This window comes from Pocillopora verrucosa, chromosome 4 (assembly GCF_036669915.1).
Source record: "Pocillopora verrucosa isolate sample1 chromosome 4, ASM3666991v2, whole genome shotgun sequence".
Taxonomy (NCBI): domain Eukaryota; kingdom Metazoa; phylum Cnidaria; class Anthozoa; order Scleractinia; family Pocilloporidae; genus Pocillopora; species Pocillopora verrucosa.
In genome coordinates this window covers 12,738,242-12,757,164 of record NC_089315.1, presented here as the reverse complement: position 1 = coordinate 12,757,164, position 18,923 = coordinate 12,738,242, and the positions used below count along the sequence as shown (strand labels likewise).

Below are 18,923 nucleotides of genomic sequence, written 5' to 3'. Positions count from 1 at the left end.
ACCGCGTGCAATTAATGTCTGTTATCATGAACATGTATAGCAAAAAAACCGCTTTTTAGATGTGAACGTTTTTGCTACTGAGTGTGGGTTAGGTTAATCGTGTCTGCAGTCTTCTTTAGTCGTGCAAAAGCACCGAGTAAGTGCAAGCGAAGCACATCAATTTTATCAATTCCTCACTTAAGCGCGTTCCACCTGAGAAAGAAATAAAGTTAAGAAAACGGAGTAGCAATAATTGTAATGCAATGATCGTTGTACCTTACTCATTTTGTTTTGCTTACGTCTTTTGTATGTTCCTAATGTGGCATGCAGTTGTGGAGAGGTTTGACAGTAATATCTAAGTCTATTCCTAGTAGTTTAGTTATCACAGACCCCAAGAGAATATCAATATTTTCTTACAGTCCCTGAAAGCTGTTTCCGCCTGAGCACAACCCCTAAGTGGGGGAGAAAACGCTGTAAATCATGTAGACACATACTTCACAGGTTTTGACAAATGCACAAGAGAATAAAAAACATGAGATATGTGAGCACTATTAGTATTCATTGCTGTGTAAGCATAATCTAGAATGTATTTTCTGTTCGTATGACAAAGGCTGATGCGCTATGATAGTAAAAGAGATTATAACGTAACCTTGTTAATTAAAACGCCTGAAAAGCATGTTTTATACAAGTTTCTTAAACCGTCGGATAAAAAAAACCCTGGTTTACAAGGATAAAGCGTGAAGACAAAAATATGCTTTAAAATTTGAGAGAAGAGTTGATATCCTCATGTTGAAATTGTATTACTTACTATAAAATTATGTTAAGCATCAAGGCAAGAATCGACTGGGATATTACAATTCTACATAAGACATGAAGATGAATGCATAAGAGATGGACCTGGACACGCTCTCTGGACGCGTTCCGGTCCTGACTAAAAATAAATTGAAAAGAACGTGAACAAAAAATGGAAAGATAATTTGCATGAAATAGGATAAACAAAAGGGTAGTAGAGGAAGCAAACTTTTAAAACTTAAAGAGCTATTAGTAATAGACATGATAGGTAATGGGCTCTTGGTACGATTACAAGAAAATCAGTATAGTCACAAGTTCACTCAGAGGTCGTAGAAACGAACTTCAGGCTGCGGACAGAACGTGATTTTCTTTTACAGTACGAAGCTAGATAATGCAATTACGTTATTTACAATATTTATGTTTTGTCTTTTTTAAAAATTACTAGAAACGTGTGTGTCAAAGCTAGGTTTCGTTTTTTATGGTCTCAATAAACTGCACTGCATTGTAACTTTACAAAACTTTTCCTCTAAAACGCCTCTTCAAAATTTTCTTTTTCAACTGATCGGTCTTGGAATTTGACTGAATATACACTGGCTGAATAGTGTCACAGTCAAATACCAAGTGAGGGATAGAGCGCGATTGCTAGCGCTGTTTAGAGATTAATTTCTCGTTGAAGCTGGTTGTCAAACACAAATTCCACCGTGGTACAAAACTCAGAACAGCTTTAATTGTTACTTGATTACTTTGGCTCTGTAACAGAGAAAAACTGCTCACAGAAGGTAAACTTCGTGTGCAGATTATAAAAAAGTAAATGTAGCTTGGAAATTGTAGAGTATTCATAGGTCAAGTGACTCCTTTCATTCCTCTGATTCAACCATCCTTTATTCAATAATCAATATAGTATATCTACAATACAATACTTCTAATTAGTTATTTTATTTTTACTTAGGAAAGTAGATTTATGACACAATTGAGTAATGGGAAGTTTCCTTACTGTGGTAACGCTTTTTACTCGATACACCTCAGAAGTGTTTCAAGACTTATTTGTTCCCTTCACAATTTCTCTCTTTACTAATTTCACTTCACTCGGGAGGTTGGGAGAACTCTCGAAAATTATGCAAACCCGAAACGCAGTCGTGGGTTTGCATAACTTTCCTGAATTCTTCCAATCCCCATCGGGCATGTAATCAACCGTGAAAAGTGCGCCAAGCCTTATTTATTTCACTCCCCAATCAAGTTCAGGGTACTATAGCACAAAAGTCATCCGACAGCATTGTAAAATCAAGTTAATAAGGACGGAATCACATCCATAATAATATTGAAAGAGGAAGATAACAGTTTTGATATTGAGAATGTGGCAAATCTGGGGACGCTTGGTATCGCAACCGCGTTCGAATTGTGTGTCTTCGAACCTACTTGTCGCGTTGTGTTTATTTGCGATATTTGCACCTGTTTCGGGCCAAGATTCGTGTAGTGTTGGACCTTGCTATCCTTCTCCTTTGAACATTTCGAAGCATTTTAATGTTACGGCGACTCAACTTGCGGTAACCCGTCAGAGCAATACTGCGTTGGCTTGGATTGCACTAAAATTTGCAATGCGTCCGACGAGAAACGTAAACATCCTGCTAACTTTGTAAACGACGACTTTTGAGACAATACATTCTGGAAGTCAAAAAACTACGAGTTTCCTGTTGTTCTACAGCAAGAGGTTCGAAGAACTTTCATGCTGTATCAGTCTATGGTAACTTTTTTTCACGAGTTACCGGCTGCAATGTACATTTTGAAGTCAAATGACTCTGGAAGAACATGGAATCCTCTAACCTACTTTGCAACGAACTGTACAAAATATTTTAATCTACCAGAAACGCCTGAGAACGAAAGTGAGGCTTTGAAAGTCCAATGTTTCAAAATAGACACCGCTACAAATCTCAACAAGCAGGTAAGCTTTTTGATAGGACATATTTATTTTGTAGATGCTGCCGTTGGGATTAACTCGCTGTTATCGGTGCCAAAATTTCCTCGAGTTTTTTATGGAGTATGTTGCTTTATAAACTACCATAGCAATGGTGAATTATATGAGCATCGTATTTACATCAACCACCTGCAGATAGAGTATGTTTGAAAGAAGTGGTTACTGCGTTTACTTTAACCTAGAATTGTGCATGCAGAGGTTTCCCGTACAAGAGAAATGTATTAAGCTGACTGTGAACTGCATATTCAAACACTTAAGTTTCGAATCCTTCTTACCTTAAAACAATAATTATGTTGACGCCAAAACCATCTGAGGAAGTGAAGTTCGATACATCAATTGTCATGACGACTATTGACAGGCTTTCACGACTTTAGGCGCCTCGACCCCAGCTCACTCTTTCAGTTTTCCTGACGAAGTGGGTTGGTTTAGAACCGGGTCTGCATTTAACCCCCTTGGTAATGCGTTTTTACACGTTGATCTTTAAGATTAATGGTTCGGGAATGAATTTATTGTGGATTCTTTTCTATTGTGTTTCTTAAATTTCCTCTCCTTTAGTTACATGTTTGACCAGTTCAGAAAAGTGCCAGTCAACCACGGTACGTACGCCATGAACACTGTGAAGGCGTTGGGTTATTTTTTTGTCTTTAGTTTCTCTATGTGTGGGAGCAGGAAGGATCAAACAGCGACAGAAATAGAAGATGTTGCACGCTAACCACCCGCCCTTAACTTGAGGTGCATCATTATATTCTAAACGTACACGTGGTTACTTATTCTAGAGCCTGGTCAGTTAGCCGGAGATGGGCATTCTAGGCCTCCCTTTACACAAAAACATACCATTTCATCTAAAATTGCGACCCACAAAAATGGGCACTTGGAAGCATGGAGGACTTGCAAGGGAGGACATAGATTCCCTTACATCCCGTTGGCTGGTATCGATAAGATGGCTCGGATGGTATCAATGAGAAAAAAAGCCACCTTATCACAGTGTTTTTTGCACTAGGGGGTGCGGTAAGTAGTAATTGACACACGCGTACCATAACGACTGTAAGAGCTCACCCAATTCATCGGAAAAGGAAAAAATAGGTCCGCAATGCGTACATGTATGGCTTACGAAATTGAGCTGCTTTTTAGTGTCTGGTATCTTGACATTTGGGAAATGATGTAATCTACACTAGAAGCCATTGGGAGCTTGATTTGGTTTGAATGTGTGACAAATTTTGGACAATACATACATGTAAAGTAACACAATACTGAGTGTAGGTTTCTTTTGTCCATTAGGGCATAGAGTTCAACTTTCAGTTCGTTGAGAGCAAAACGTTTACTATAATTATTGTATAATTATTGTATTTAGGTTTTTTGGGACTGTATTTTCAATAAAGAACACAGAAAAATTTAGTTTAGGTAGGTAGATATGAGGTTGTAAATAGAAGAGTCTAGGGAAAAAAGATAGGTGCATTACAAGGTCAGAACACAAGCAATATTTTAATGAATCATATGTTGAGTTAAGTACTCTGAAATAACATTGCTAATAATTTTTAACCCAATAAGATTTACAATTTGACCTGGAAGTTTTATTTAACAGAAAGTTCAATAGAGATAGATCGTCACCATAATGGATTTCAGGAACAGTAATCAGAGACATAACTTAAACACAGCAGAGTTCAATGCCGCTTCACTCTCATTTGTCAGAACAAGATTGAACTTCTGGTACCAATCAAAATTCAGAATGACTGTGACAGTTTGGAACTGATCTGTTTAGACTGTGCTTTTAAGGGGTCTTCAGATATGATTAGGGGTCTTCAGATATGATTAGAACCCTTGGTCTCTGAGGATACCTGATGGTTATCTAATCCACATCAAGTAGCTCTAACTTTTCACTATAGACATAACAAATGTCAGTTCCATTGAACTGTTGTCATAAAAACTCAACAAAGTCTAAGCTAAGTTAAAATATACTTTGGTATTCTAAATAAGCAGAAGTCAATTTTTCACCAACAAGAAATGTTGAGCTCATAGCATGTGTGCAGTTTAAAGTATTTGAAAAATTTACCAGTGCTTATCATATGAGAAATCATGTTATTAATTATTCATAATGTATACATGAAAGATACACATTCACAGGAAATCAAAAAACTGATGGCAGATAAATTTGACAGTAATGACTACATGAAGTGTGCCATCAAAATTTGTCCTTCAGCTGAATTCTTACTCAGGAATGTAATTTTGTTAGTGTTTATCATTATACATAAAAGTATTCAAGCTTTTGTTTATTTTTGTCAGCTACTGCATGTATCAATCAGAACAACCTACTTTGTGTAAATCTGATTGGTTTCTACTGTGATCTATTGTTGCTGAGCCTAGTTTATATTATTTTGTACATGAGTTATTACTTTTTCACAAATGATAAATGAAAGGCACCTAGCTATTTTCAGCCAATCAAAAAAGAGTAATTTTTCATGTATATCAGTATTGTGATGAATTCACCAAACCAAACAAGTAACTGAAAAGGAGTTGTAGTCTACCAAATAAAGGCCTAATACACATGTATTGCTACCAAGTATAGATACCAATGCTTATCTGAACCATTATGAAGAGAATCTAGAAGACTGCTAGGCTTGAAGGAAGTCATGAAATGTCAAATTCTGAATAATTCTGGCCATAGCTTGGAAAACATAACACTAATCACATTTCAGTTAACATTAAAGCACTAGGCTCCTATTCATATTTTAATAAAAGCAAAACCACTTTGTCACTGAGTTTCAATGGATTACTCTCCAAAGTTTGGAATCAATCACAATAGACATTTAGCACCATGTTAATGACAAACCGCAGTCTCAGGTTAGGCATTAGACGTTTGTGACTTTTATTGGTTTAGCTATGTAAACATGAAAGTATAATTTCATTTAAAGAGGCCGTCAAATTGAATTTCCAGACAACAGCAGTGTTTGATTTTCTTATGGCAACAAAAAAGTCCTATTTTCAATCACTGGCTAAAAATTGGTTATTCTATTCGTATTAGATGACATGTAATGCCATGGGTGGCAGGGTGTTCTGCAGTTTAACCAAAATTTTATCTTAGCATGTACTAAAAAGACTCGTTAAGTAATTTCTTACTGAGCATGTGGTATGAACATACACTCAGGATAAAAAACGCTCCGGTAAATGACTTACGTGAAATGTGACCGCACATAGAGTCAATAATGACTCGTAAGTTTCAATGTGGCACGACCTGCACTAAAGGTCCAGACCATGAAATGTTGGCCTGTGAGAGCACAATTCCACGCTGTAATCCGCACTTAGAAGACAAGCCGACTGTAGGAAAGCCGACGTGTGAAATCTAAGCAACAAAGATAAACGAAAAACTAGATAAAAAAACGATCTTCGACAGCGTGTTACAGCCACCACTGCAAAATGGTCGCTCTCTGAAGCTTTGAAGCTTAGGTAACTTAGCCGAGCATAGACTGGAACCTATCTTCGACGATAGTAAACCACGTGACAAGCGCTCTGTTCACCGTGACAAATCCAGCCAGAAATAAATAAATATCTTCGATCATGACATAGCGTGGTTTACAATTCGTGTAAGCCACACAAAAACGAACAAGTCGTCCAGCAACGACCAAAGGGAAAAAAGATGAAAACTTCTCTACAAAAGACAAACTGTTATCAAGACATAGCTGAGTAGTTGCAACCGGAAGTGATATTCACAAAACACGTGACCTGTAGGGAAATTTCTCAGAAAAGCACCGGATGCTTATTTGTGATATTTAGATATGCTTCCATCAGCGCTTTTTTACTTGTAGGAAATTTCAGAAAATACACTGAAGAGAAAGCGTCGTAACGTTGATCCTTGTTGGAAAAATGAGTGAACTAAACACAATCCTAAATCGTGTTACTAATAAGATTGTGCAGCTTCGTCGAGACAGAAAAACGGAAGCCTTAGAATGCTGGGAACCTATAGTGAATGGAATTTTAGAATATGTGCAATCTAAAGATCGCCGATTTCGCGCTCTTCACATCTTTCCTACAGGAAGCTACTATGAAAGGGCCAAAGTAAAAGAGCCCGATGAATTCGACCTTATGTTGGTCATGGATAACTTAGAACTAGATGACGCACCATTTGAAGAAGACGATGGGTTTCGCGAGCCACCAATCGGTAAGATTACGCCTGTTTAGGCACTGGCTTTTCATGAGCAAGACTTGATTCAAGTTTGGACCGAATCAAATTCCAAGAAGTGTGCCGTTTCAGTAATACAGTTCCAGGAAATATTCTTCAACGTTGTCATAATTCAGGATTTGGTTAGGGAAATAAAAATTTCGGTTTCTGATTCATATACACTAAAGCCGTTCCAAAACCGTATTAAATGTGTGAAAATCGGCCGACCAAGCGCAACAGTAAGAACGACCCAGCTGTTTCAAATTTAATAAGTCGTTCTTGGCGATTGAGAAGCCGAACTTTTAACTGACCCAATTGAAAAGTTGGAGGTTGAAACCGCATCAATTGCAGGGCTTGATCATTCACTCAGTTCCGCCATAATTACGTCTTGCAAAGAAAAATGTACGATGTGGACATGTATGATTTAAAATAGGGGGAAAAGCCTAGATGACTCTGAGCTGGGAATCGACATTATTACCAATGAAAAATTCTTGAAAGGAGGTGAATTTTAAGGGTTACATTAAGGCATAGGGGCAAGTCATCTTTACAGGTTGTCAATTTGGTCGATACCTTGCCCTTAATGAAATCCCTAGATTTTCCCAAGACAAGGAATTTTTCATGGCTGACAATCAGCTTATGATACACATGTCAGGACGAGCAATATATTCATGTACCATCAAGGTAATAGATATTAGCAACAAATTATTAAGTCCATAACGACCATGTCCTCTCAGCCACAAGGTTCTTATGAAAAAGTCCTCTTTTTAAAGAAGTATCACCTAAACTCAATGAGGGTCAAGTTGTTTTACTCCCTTTCAGTATTTCTTCTGTTCTAAGTCCTATTGATCAAAAGACCACAATATTGACTAATTGTAATAAAATACAAGAGTATGATCAAGTTTTCCTCACCTTGTTGCACCCAAAAGTCGGGAGGTATTTCAGTCAGTTGGAAAGACTAACTTTGGGTTGTTGCTTCTTACTGCTTGAAAAGTAATATGTTGGCTAGCGAGAAATGACCACTGGAAATAAGTCTGGTGAATAAAAGGCAACAACCAGAAATACCCTTGCCATGCAGGTTGAGTCACAGGCAGAAACTATTGTTTCCTCCTAATGCAGGGTTTACCACTATAATGATTGACAAGGGTGAAGAAGTACTTTGGCAGAAAAATAAATTGGTGAACCCAAAAGGAATGCTGAATGCCTCACAGGTGAAAGCAGTTTTTAAAGGGCTTGTGAAAAATGCCATCAAAGAAAAGGGATATCAAAGGTAAAAGACAAGTAAGCATATTCCCTTTAGGGGAAAAACATAATTTGAGCTAGTACTAGGGCCATGGGCAGTTGTGTGAGTGGGACTGGAAACAGCAAGACAGGCTTAAGTATGGCCATGGGAGTGGCAAAATGCAAAAAGAAAGCAAAAAAGCTGGTTTATGATTTAAATCTCAAAGACCTATTCAGTAAGTGCAGGATAGAAAAATAATTCCCACAGGGCTTTTTTTATAAGGATGGGCCAACACAGTTTTTACATGTCAAACCATGAGGTTTTGGTATGGAAGTAAAATTCATTCACTCACTCCATTCTCATTAATTCATGTATTAGATGTGGATATAACACATTTTCCCTGCCTCCCTTACTAGGTTTGGTTCTATCCATGAAGTCTGGTAACTGTCTTCTGTTCATATATCCAGGGGGTAGGATGTAGGTGTAAATTTCTCCCTGAGTGCATGAAATGATCAACTTATTTCAAAATGGCATTCTTATGCTAAAATTATTAAGGTGGTTGTCCTTTCCTTCTGCTCCATTCCTGATCAAAAAACATCCAATAAGAGGAAATGTGTGAAAGAATACTCAGCTGGGAAGAATAGGGCTTAACAAAATTGAAATTGACAATGAGAACTGTCCTGTGAATTGTTGATGTTGAAATATTACTAGGTTAGGGGTTAAGGTTAATCAGAGCAAGGGTGTGTCTTCATCTTGCCTGCTTTGTACAGAGGCAGCCACCCTGATATAGAATATATCATAACAACATGTTTTAAAGGATCATAGTGGGACATTAATTAAGGCTGGCTGAAAAGTATCCTAATGTTTTAATAATTCTGGAATTTTAGGAATGTTGATGTTAAGTCTGAAGGCCCAGCAGTGACCTTGAAAATAACCAGCACAAATAAAAGAGAATATTCTATTGATTTGACACTTGCCATCAAGGAGAAAACCTGGCCAGAAGATGCTGAAGAATGGACAACAAGGTGCAGAAATGGTAATATCACTTTTGACACCTTAACTTACTGAGTGGCCATTTTAAAAGAAGTCAATTTCATGAGCCAAAGTTTAAGAATCAGCAAAGCTTTATATACCAATTGTTTGTCAACTGCTGGCACTGATTTCTGTCAATTTGTCAACCATTCAAAATGATTGAAAAAAATTATAACTATCATAGAACTTACGTAACAAAATATAATTTGAAAAGTTTTGCTCAAGCACCTAATGAATTTTTATTGGTATTGAAAGACAGTTCTTAAAACATGCATTGAAATCAGTTACACTTAAACATCCACAGAGATTCTTTCATTAAAATATACAGGGAAGTGCTTCTTTGTTACTGGTTCCCAATATTGTAACAGGAAATGTGTGGTGAAAGACTGTATTATTCTAGCTGTGCAAGTTATCTTTCAGGAAAGTTTTTAACACCGGCTGTTTTATTTTTAACTTATGAAAAGGTTGGCCCAATCGGAATCTTGTGAAAGATATTTGCAGAGAGGGATGTCATCTGGTAGCTAAGAAACCAAAGGGGTACGACATTTCTGACCAAGAGAAACAATTCCTGTGGCGTTACTCATTCTCAGCAGCTGAAAAGAAGCTGTTCCTTCAAGGTGGGCAAGGTGAAGCCAGCTCTTGCCGAAAGCAAGTTCTCCGAATAGTGAAAGCTCTTCGGGAAGAACTTAACCTAAAGCCACTGAAGTCATATCACCTAAAAACACTCCTATTTTATGAGTGCGAGTCCCACCCTGAGGCCTCAAAGTGGAGACACACTACCTTGTATGATCGATTTTTGGGCCTCCTTAACAGGTTGGAATGTTGTCTGCGCTCAAAGAAATGTGCCCATTATTTTATTGAAGATTTAAATTTGTTTGAATCGTTCAACCACCAAGAATGCATGAAATTGGCTGATAGAGTGAGGAAAATTATACAGCAACCAGAGCAAGTGCTAAATGAACTCCTTGAGAAATACCAGATGGCCTAAAATGAAACTAAACAAGCTACACCGATTTACTGCTTGTCTAACACATCCTCATAATGGGTCCATTTAGAATAATTATGTGCAATCATCTTTTGTACAACTACAGCACTGATCATTGTTAGTTCATAACTAGAAACATTGATAATTTCTTTTAGAATTGATAGTCCTGGACACATCTTGTAGCAAGTTTTAAATACTGTCACATGTTTTATTAACAAAGATTTGAAGTAATTAAAGTTGCATAATATTTGACATGTTCAACTAGGATTGCAAACAGATGATGCTGCTAGCACTAATCACAAGCAAGAGCTAGTATTTCTTGTTTGACCTCAGTGCCAAAGGCCAGGATAAGGTCTAGGAAAAAATGTCTTTAATGTTTGGGGAAATTCAGGCAATTTTGCTTAGAGGCATGGAAAATTTGTCTTTTAAAGAAGTTAGGGGAAAGTGAAATCTCAAAGGTAAACTCATTCATCTTGTCTTGGCTTTTTCATGATCAAAGATCCTAACACAAACTTTTGGAGTTTCCAGAAAAGATTCATCCTTTTCCATGTATCATTAGAGAACTATCATTAATTGTGTGCTGTATGCATAATCAGACAGGTGGAGAGGGTAGAGGCCATCATTAGGACTAATTTGTGAAGGTGTTCATTCAGTTGGTTGCAAATATTTTAAGGAACCAAGGATATCCAAATAACCAATTTCGCAGGCAAATATGGTTAAATGCATGGATTAACATGGTATGGCGAAAAAGATGCAAATATCTTTCAAAGGTTTGGGAATAAACAGTATTTGAAGGGGGGATTAGAATGTACATGTGTGTGTATTCCCTTAGGGAGGTTAGGGTTAGGAACCTTAGATTTGCCAAGGAAACATGAATAGGAAAACAAATTTTTGGCTAGGGGCTTTCAAAATTCACTTCTTACAATGTTTCTATGGCAAATCAGAGTTTCCTTGTTCCATTGCTAAAATTATCAGTTCTTCTTTTCATTAACTTTCAAAACATTCCTTGTTCTATGAGAGTAAATGTGCACATTCCCAAAATTGTCTCCTAAAATCCCTGAGGAACATTAAAATTAACCCCATTCCAAATGAAATGTAAAAGCAGTAGGAAATGGCAAAATCAATTGAACACTTAAGATTGTCATGCAACTGCTAGCAACATCTGAATTATTCACCAATTCTGGTGTAAAACTTCATATACCTGATTTCTTCAATGTTGGAAAGTCACGTTTACCATAATCACTGATCAGATTTCTTTCCTCACACATTTCTGTGTGATTTCCTCCAAATCATAAGAATTTTGAGAGTTGAGCATTTATGAGAGTTTCAAGGTGTCAATATGCACCCAACACTATAACAAGAGGTAATCAGCCATCAATACATGAAATGTGCTGTTGGTTAGTCTGACAACTTGTTCAGTAACTTAACCCTTTAAGTCTTAGTAGTGACCTGGAGAGAATTTCTCTTTACACTATCAGTACAATGTCAAGCAGACAAGTGATGAGAATAAAGAAGAATATCAACTAGGGGATCATCGGTTGATCCAATTCCAAATTCTCTGAACTAACATGACATGCATTGTATGGCAGACAGTAAGGAGAATTACTGATGAAATCTTAAGGGTTAACACCTGATTCACTCTGTTTCTAGACCAATGAATGAAAGGAGGCACCTGTTCATGTTCAGTCTTTTACTCTCTAAATCCATCTCCAAGTTCAAACAACCACCAACATCTTACATATTTAGGGTCGGTGCATGTACTTTCCCTAACAAAACACGATCTGTCTGCAAGGTCCTTTCCAATCAAAGTAAAATCTGTTGGTATACTCTTTTGGAATGTGAACATGACGACTAATTCTTGGTTTAGGAAAAACCTCACTCCTGAACCTTCTTCTTTACATTTGACAACCCACACCATAAGTATCTTGAGATCAATAGCTAATTTAGAATGCAGAGTTCTTTCAGGTGTGTCGATGATGTAATTGTCAAGTCCACCAGCTTTGTCGATACATCTCAGGGTGGGCACACTGACCTTCAGTGACATGTCTTGTTCCAACACTTGACTGTAAAATTTCTTTTCAAAGACATTTGGCTTCCATACTCATGGAGTTCTTAGCAAAATGATAATAGGTAAAACATATTTTAGTTAAAAAGTTATAAATCGTACAAATGTTCTCACAAGTCACCTCTTCACTAGGTATTTATCCACAATTTTAACACATCAGGTACATAAAATAAATTATCTTCAGGCTACGACAAGGCAACTGCAACAATATTCAATTATTTTTATTCTATATCATACTCAATTTAGCACGAGGTGAGTAACTATGTTCAACATTCAACTTTAAGTCAAGGTTACTATTTTTTAGAACCCTTGCTTGATTCACTCTCATACAGGTACTCAATCATGCCAGGATTATGCTTTGAATTTAAGTTTGATTTATTTAATATGTAATAGAGCTTACTTTTTTCCAGACCATGTTGTTCTGTAGCCAAACACATAATTTTCTCCGTGGTAAAGACCTTTATGTGGCGCTTCGCGAGACTCTTTCAATAGAGCACGTCCTTTTGCTTTCTGTGCGACCGTCCTTCCAAAGAGTAAGAAGCATAGGCCAAGGCGCACGATGATAAAGAAGAATTTGCCTATTTCATATGAGTGATCAGCCGATGACAAAGCGTTTACTGCGCAGGTGTGAAGGCGTTTCACTTCTATACATGACGGATACACAACAAGCTGTGAGCTCATACGTTAGTCCGCTGAGAATGTATGCCGTAGTAGACTCGTCGATGGTGTTTTGGCGCCAACCTCCACTAGCACGTCTGCACTCTTTAGTCTGTCTTTTAATTCCGGTTAGCATTCCGCGGTCTGTGTTTTACACTGACCGGGATCGCATCACCACTTTACTTTGCCAAATTTTGATTGACAAAAAATTGATTGGAAAGGTTCTAAGTAACATTTTCTCTTATATTTCGCCACAAATCCACTCAACATTCATTTATTACTTAGTTCATTAATGTGGTTCGACAAAGGGATTCATACGAAGTCAGGAAAAATGCAAAACTATCTCAGCTCAGGATTTTATTCAACACTCAACGGAGGTTAAGAGCAAGACTGCAGAAGCAATTAATTAATTTGTTTTACACATGTACTGTTCCCCTGTAGTAAAGGTCAATGGAGTAAAGGAGAAGTGTTAATGTTATAAATCTTTAAGCAAATATTAAAATATGTCTCGCAAAGCAAAACCAACTCAAGTCTGGGTTTTATTCAACACTTGACTGAACCTTGCCTTTAAGGCTAAGAGTGATTAGACTGCAGAGGGAGTTAATATGTTTTACATACAGTGTACATGTAGGGTTGCCCTGTATAGTAAAGTAATGCAGTAATGGAGGAGTGTTAATTTTATAAATCTTGGAGCAAATATTAAACTATCTCTCTCTCTTGTAGTCTTCGAAAAATCTACAAGTGCTTATTACACCAAATTGTGAGAGAAATCATGTTATTACTTGTTAATAATGTATATGCGCCAATTTATGTGCTTTTGTTTTCAGCCTAAACATGTGCTGAAACTTGTATCAGAAGTTAGTTATGTGTACAGTACTGTGATATTTTGACTGGATCTTTCTGTTTTACATGAATTTAGAATGCCGCTGCAATTTAACTGGAACAGTCAATAGTTCCAATGTGAGCAACGAGATAACTGGTCAGTGCCCCTGTAAACAGCTACTCACAGGAAGGACATGTGACCAGTGCCAAGTGAGTCTACTATTTCATGTGCAAATAATTTTATTATAAGAATAAGCAAACTGATGTCCACAAAAACAGATGTAAAAAAAGGTTTGCCTGTTTTATGTACTGTGGAGTTATATAATTTTGAATTCTGGTTAAGGCAGGGAGAGGGGGGCACTTTTTTAAGGAGGGATTCATTTGAAGGGAGGTGCAAGTTCAAGTACTTTCTGAACAGAAGTAGTTTGATAACTGAAAAATAACACATTTTACACATAGGATGGATACTTTGGATTGACATCTGAAAACCCTGGCTGTACTGCATGTTACTGTGACCTGGCTGGCTCAGTAAATACCTCATGTTCTTCATAGGGGAGATGTTTCTGCCGCCTAAAGTTCTCTGGGGAGAAATGTGATAAGATTGATGAAGGCTTCTTTGCCCCAAGTGTAGATTTTATGACATTTCAGGCTGAGGATGCTACACCCATAACTGTAAGAAGTGTTAATCATTATTCTGCAATCACAGAATTGATCACAATAACCATAGCAACAACCACCTGTACAAAAGAAAGACTAAGGAATTCCCAAAATTGATGAATTTTTTACTGTAGACATTTTTTCTACCGGAGATATTTGTCCTAATGTATTTGTTGTTTTCAGAAATTGCAACGGTTATGATTAGTTGGTAAAAGGACTTCGTGTCGTCCAGTTCTGTCTGTGATCATACTCGTGATTAACAACCCATACTCCCGTTCGCGGTTGCCGGATTTTGTTTCTCACTGGTATCATTACAGACCGAATTGGACTCCACTCAAACCTATTACCATTATAAATATGGAGGTTTTTTAGGTAACTAGGTCATGCATTATGTATCCTAAAACATTGCCTAGACCTATCAGTGCCTTTTTGTAATACGCAATACGCATAATGTTACATCTATTATGGAGCGCTCCTCCTTCTTTAACGATCCTCGTTACTTCTCGCTTTTCTCTTTACTTTTCCTCAACGAAGAAATAATTATTTTAAAGTCTCCTCCTATCTGGACCTGTCTGAAGGCAACAACACTGTGAGGTAGTTCTTTCATGGAACGTGGCTTAGTGTCAAGGACATTTATGTGGGGGGCATTTATATCCATCTCGGAAAGCATTTGTTATATATTTGGCAATATTTTCTTTCTTCATATCGCATGATTAGACATACGGGAACTGTAGCTGTAAACCGAAATTGATTGGTAAGAAGTGTGATGTGTGCAGTCCAGGCTTCTTCGACGCAAAGCAGGGTTGTTTAGGTACGATTTCTATAATAATTGATTTGTTAGAAATAGGAATTTCTCAAATGGCTATTGTAAGCTGAAAAATTATGGTCAAGACGGATAAGAATTTTGTGATAGCTGAAACGCACCCCACCCGGACACCACGTTTTCTCAGGCTACAGAAAAAGTGTGTAATCATGTACCTGATACTGCTACTAAGCGATCTCCATTTTATAGGGTCCGTAAATCAGTCTTCAAGAATCGAAACTAAAACTGCTTTAACCTTAGAATATTTCAGATATTCTGAAGGGAAACTTTTGAGAATAATACCTTTCCAGATGATCATAATTTGATTTGCAGCAGTACCAAATAAAAATAATAATAATGGTAGTAATAATAATAATAATAATAATAATAATAATAATAAAGAGGATGACGATAATAATAATGAAACGGCTAGTCATCACCGTGATCATGAGTAGCCGTTTCATTATTATTATCGTCATCCTCTTTATTATTATTATTATCATTATTATTATTATTATTATGGAGCAGTTGTCAATTGGCGTCGAAAGTCTCCTTCGCAGCCGTTGTTTGGTCTCGTCACGCAACGTAGTGGGGGAGGGAACGTTGCGTGACGAGACCAAAATAGGCTAAGATTGCTTTGGTTTTGCTTTACGTTGTCCCCTGATTGGCTTAGAAAACTCGAGCCACAAAGCGGATCAATCCTTTTGATGTTTTCCCCGCTCTGATTGGCCGATATGATTCATTTGCCTATGGTTTCTCGACGCTCAGTCGAAGGGCGCTCTCTTTATCATAGCTATATTGTACTAAAGGTCACATCATTTTTTTATGTAGCGTGCAACTGTAGCACAGTTGGATCCAAAATTCCTGATCAGTTTGACAGAAATAGTGGACAATGTTCCTGCAAGCCTAATGTTATTGGTCGCACTTGTGATCAGTGTAGGCCGGACTATTTTAACTTCGCCTCCGGTCAGGGTTGCCAAGGTATGCTAGTTCGTGATATGCAGTACGTGCAAATTTAAATTACCTACAATAGATGAAAAAATTGAGATTTTATGCGGAGAACGAAATTTTTCTAAGGTTTTTTTTGTGCCTCCTTCGGAAAAAATCCCCAAAATGAAAAGGGGAGGCTAGAGTCATTTTGAATTAATTTGGCCTGGTTTTAACAAAACGTTTTAAGGCTAGCTTTTATCTCTCCTTAAATTAGAACAGATAAGACCCAAATTTCTTCAAATCATAGAAAAGGCCTGAGCAACCAATTCTTCTTCAACTCTTTTCGTCTTTTTTGTTTTTTTGTTTTTACTTCTTTCAGATTGTGCTTGTTTTTTTACCTGGTGTCAACACTTCAGCGCACAGTGCCCAATGTGACAGAGATACTGGTCAATGTTTTTGTAACAGTGGTGTGCTAGGAAGGACTTGTGATATGTGCCGTAATCCTTCCATGAAATTAGGTTCCGTCAGTGAGGTTGGGTGTGTAGGTATGTTATTATGACTAAAAGGAAACACATACTCCAGAAATCATATGTTCTTTATCTCCGCCATTCAAAGTGTGTACTGACAAAATTACGACACTGATTACGTATTGCTATTCCAATGAGTTAACTAACTTTCGATAATTGTTTTCAAATTAACTGAAAATTGGACTACAGATGCCATCATTGTAAAATGCGCCTAACAACTTAGCTGCTCACCAAAAAACGAAAAAAAAACAAAAAAAAAACTTAAAAACCTTTTTTAAGTGCTCATCTTTCTCAAGTGTACACTTTCAGATTCGGTAAAGTGCGCAGTTTGAGATAGGTAAAACTTTGCACCTTCAGACATTTTGAAGTGCTCAGTTTTAAGTTTGTAAAATTATGCACTTGAAGTGTTCTTTACGTGCATCATGATTCTTTTAGATTCGATGAAGTCCTCACTTTGATTTTGAAAGTGAGCACTGTAAGACTTGTTTGAATGAACACTTTTGATTTTAAAATGAACACTTTAAGACTTATTTAAGTGCTCATCTAACGACTTGCTCAAGTGTTCACTCTTGTACTCGATAAAGCTACGCACCTTAAGACTCTTTCAAGAGCTCAGAAAGGTTATCAAGGTGTGCACTGGAAGAATCCATTAAGTGCCCTTCTTCAGACTCGATGAAGTGCTTGCAACAATACTGTTGAAGGGTGCTCCTCAAGACTCTTTTTAAGTGTGCTCTTTTCGACTTAGATTCTTTAAAGGGCTCATTTAAAACTCTTATACTTGCGAACTTTAGAACTCATTAAGTAAGCACTGATACGTTCTTTGAGATGGGGATCTTCGTGAGTCTTAGAGTGCAGATTTTAAGGCTTGGAAAAGAATGCTCTCTAAAACTTATGTAAAAAAAGCACTGAGAAAATTTTGACTGAAGCCTGTGAGACCTCTTCCGTCGGCCATTTTTTATTATATTGCATATGTCCTCATTCGGCTTCTATGATGTATTTTGTAATTGAAACTTCAAGTTTTTACTTTGTTTAGTGGTATTTTACTTTTCAGTTCTCAAGTACTCACTCGTGATGCTCGGTCGCACAACAGCAGTGAGGAGGGGAATCTAACTCTGTGACTGAGGAAGAAAACTGACAACTATTTGTATTTATGAAGATAACAATAATATGTCATTTCAGTAGACGCTTGTCGTAAACTTGTTACGAAGAGTCCTTCCAGCAGGTTTTGGCGAAGATGGCAACACGTTTATTTTGATAAAATGATGAAGACAGCCATCATTACTTATCCTATCTTTTAACTATGGCATAATGACCGATTTTTCTTTTTTTTTTTGTATAATAATCACGTATATGCATGTTTCAAAATGTTCTATGTATACAGATGCACTGCCTAAGAATCATTTATCATGAATTTATGAATAATTTGCTCTCGTATTATTCTTTTAGGATGATGCATTGACTTGACGCCTGAAAATATTGACCAGAGTTCCTATTTCAGCGACTTGGGTGTCTCAAGGAATACCTCGTGTTCTTCAAATGGGCATTGTTTATGTTTATTAGGTCGTTGTGTTACGTAGCCAATTCCAAGATCTCTTTGGAAAAAAGGTCTTTTGAACCACGGCTTAAAACTTGTTATGTGCAAATGACTCAAATTAAGTTCCTGGTGTGTATGAGAAATGACGCACAATTTAGGAATAAAGGACTGAAAGTGCATGGTGTTTTCCTGTTTTTTGTCGTTCTTGTTTTTGCTTTCACTTTCCTCCGCTAAGAGAAGAAATACTATTTCAAGGGTTATTTACACAAAATTGACCCAGAAGGAGCTGGACTGGGGTGCACTGAGGTGGTTCTGTTTAGTTGGGGTTGATAACGGTTAAGTGGGCCGTTTTGTAGTGGATTGGACAAGATTAAGTCAGAATCAAGGTTAATCAGAACGGGGGATTGGCGTAGATAGATTGGAATGGGTTGGATTGGATTAGGGTGGATTGGCTTACTCAGAGTGAATTGAGAAGGATTGAAGTGAATGAAAGCGATTGGAAAGATGTTATTACTTACCCAGGGGTATTAGGAGAATTGAAGGAAAATATTGAAGTGGATTGGCATCGATCAGAGCGAATTAAAGTGGGCTGGAGGGATTTAAGTGAATAGCGGTGGCATATTTAATAAATAGCATTTATTTATACCGCGCAAATTCAACTATGCAGTTTTCAAATGCGCCTTACAATTAAAGATCAAAAATTAAAATACCATATATTAAATATAACAATATATAGTCAAAATTACACGAATGAATAATTATCCAGTCTATAAATTACAATACTATATCAAAAAAGG

At 37.1% G+C, this 18,923-nt stretch overlaps 2 protein-coding genes and 2 pseudogenes across 3 annotated transcripts; 3 read left to right on the top strand and 1 right to left on the bottom strand.

Moving 5' to 3' along the window:
• The first annotated feature begins 2,013 nt into the window (after window positions 1–2,013).
• Window positions 2,014–5,492, top strand: LOC136280234 (netrin-1-like; annotated as a pseudogene).
• Window positions 5,493–6,308: 816 nt separating this feature from the next.
• On the top strand, window positions 6,309–11,159 carry LOC136280233 (cyclic GMP-AMP synthase-like receptor 1). Its single transcript, XM_066165137.1, has 4 exons — window positions 6,309–6,896; window positions 8,013–8,163; window positions 9,003–9,151; window positions 9,612–11,159. Exons 1-4 carry the CDS (start codon window positions 6,602–6,604, stop codon window positions 10,133–10,135), a joined length of 1,119 nt encoding a protein of 372 aa, XP_066021234.1. The 5' UTR covers window positions 6,309–6,601; the 3' UTR covers window positions 10,136–11,159.
• A 648-nt stretch (window positions 11,160–11,807) lies between these two features.
• LOC136280292 (uncharacterized) lies at window positions 11,808–12,878 on the bottom strand (annotated as a pseudogene).
• Window positions 12,879–12,949: 71 nt separating this feature from the next.
• Window positions 12,950–18,298, top strand: LOC136280463 (laminin subunit beta-3-like). Of its 2 annotated transcripts, XM_066165669.1 has the most exons (6): window positions 12,950–13,231; window positions 13,774–13,886; window positions 14,136–14,348; window positions 15,051–15,144; window positions 15,967–16,116; window positions 16,445–18,298. In XM_066165669.1, exons 3-6 carry the CDS (start codon window positions 14,313–14,315, stop codon window positions 16,498–16,500), a joined length of 336 nt encoding a protein of 111 aa, XP_066021766.1. In that variant the 5' UTR covers window positions 12,950–13,231; window positions 13,774–13,886; window positions 14,136–14,312; the 3' UTR covers window positions 16,501–18,298. The 2 variants fall into 2 exon arrangements, with proteins under 2 accessions (XP_066021766.1, XP_066021765.1); XM_066165668.1 differs by having other exon boundaries at window positions 12,950–13,886.
• The last annotated feature ends 625 nt before the right edge of the window (window positions 18,299–18,923 follow it).

What these genes read in the sequence shown, in the direction of transcription:
- LOC136280233 (XM_066165137.1), top strand. Translation starts at nt 6,602, where the DNA reads ATGAGTGAACTAAACACAATCCTAAATCGTGTTACTAATAAGATTGTG. An exon ending in AAAGAAAAGGGATATCAAAG is followed by an intron (nt 8,164 to 9,002) that starts GTAAAAGACAAG and finishes CTGGAATTTTAG; the next exon opens with GAATGTTGATGTTAAGTCTG. An exon ending in GACAACAAGGTGCAGAAATG is followed by an intron (nt 9,152 to 9,611) that starts GTAATATCACTT and finishes ACTTATGAAAAG; the next exon opens with GTTGGCCCAATCGGAATCTT.
- LOC136280463 (XM_066165669.1), top strand. Translation starts at nt 14,313, where the DNA reads ATGACATTTCAGGCTGAGGATGCTACACCCATAACT. An exon ending in AGGATGCTACACCCATAACT is followed by an intron (nt 14,349 to 15,050) that starts GTAAGAAGTGTT and finishes TCGCATGATTAG; the next exon opens with ACATACGGGAACTGTAGCTG. An exon ending in CGCAAAGCAGGGTTGTTTAG is followed by an intron (nt 15,145 to 15,966) that starts GTACGATTTCTA and finishes TTTTTTATGTAG; the next exon opens with CGTGCAACTGTAGCACAGTT.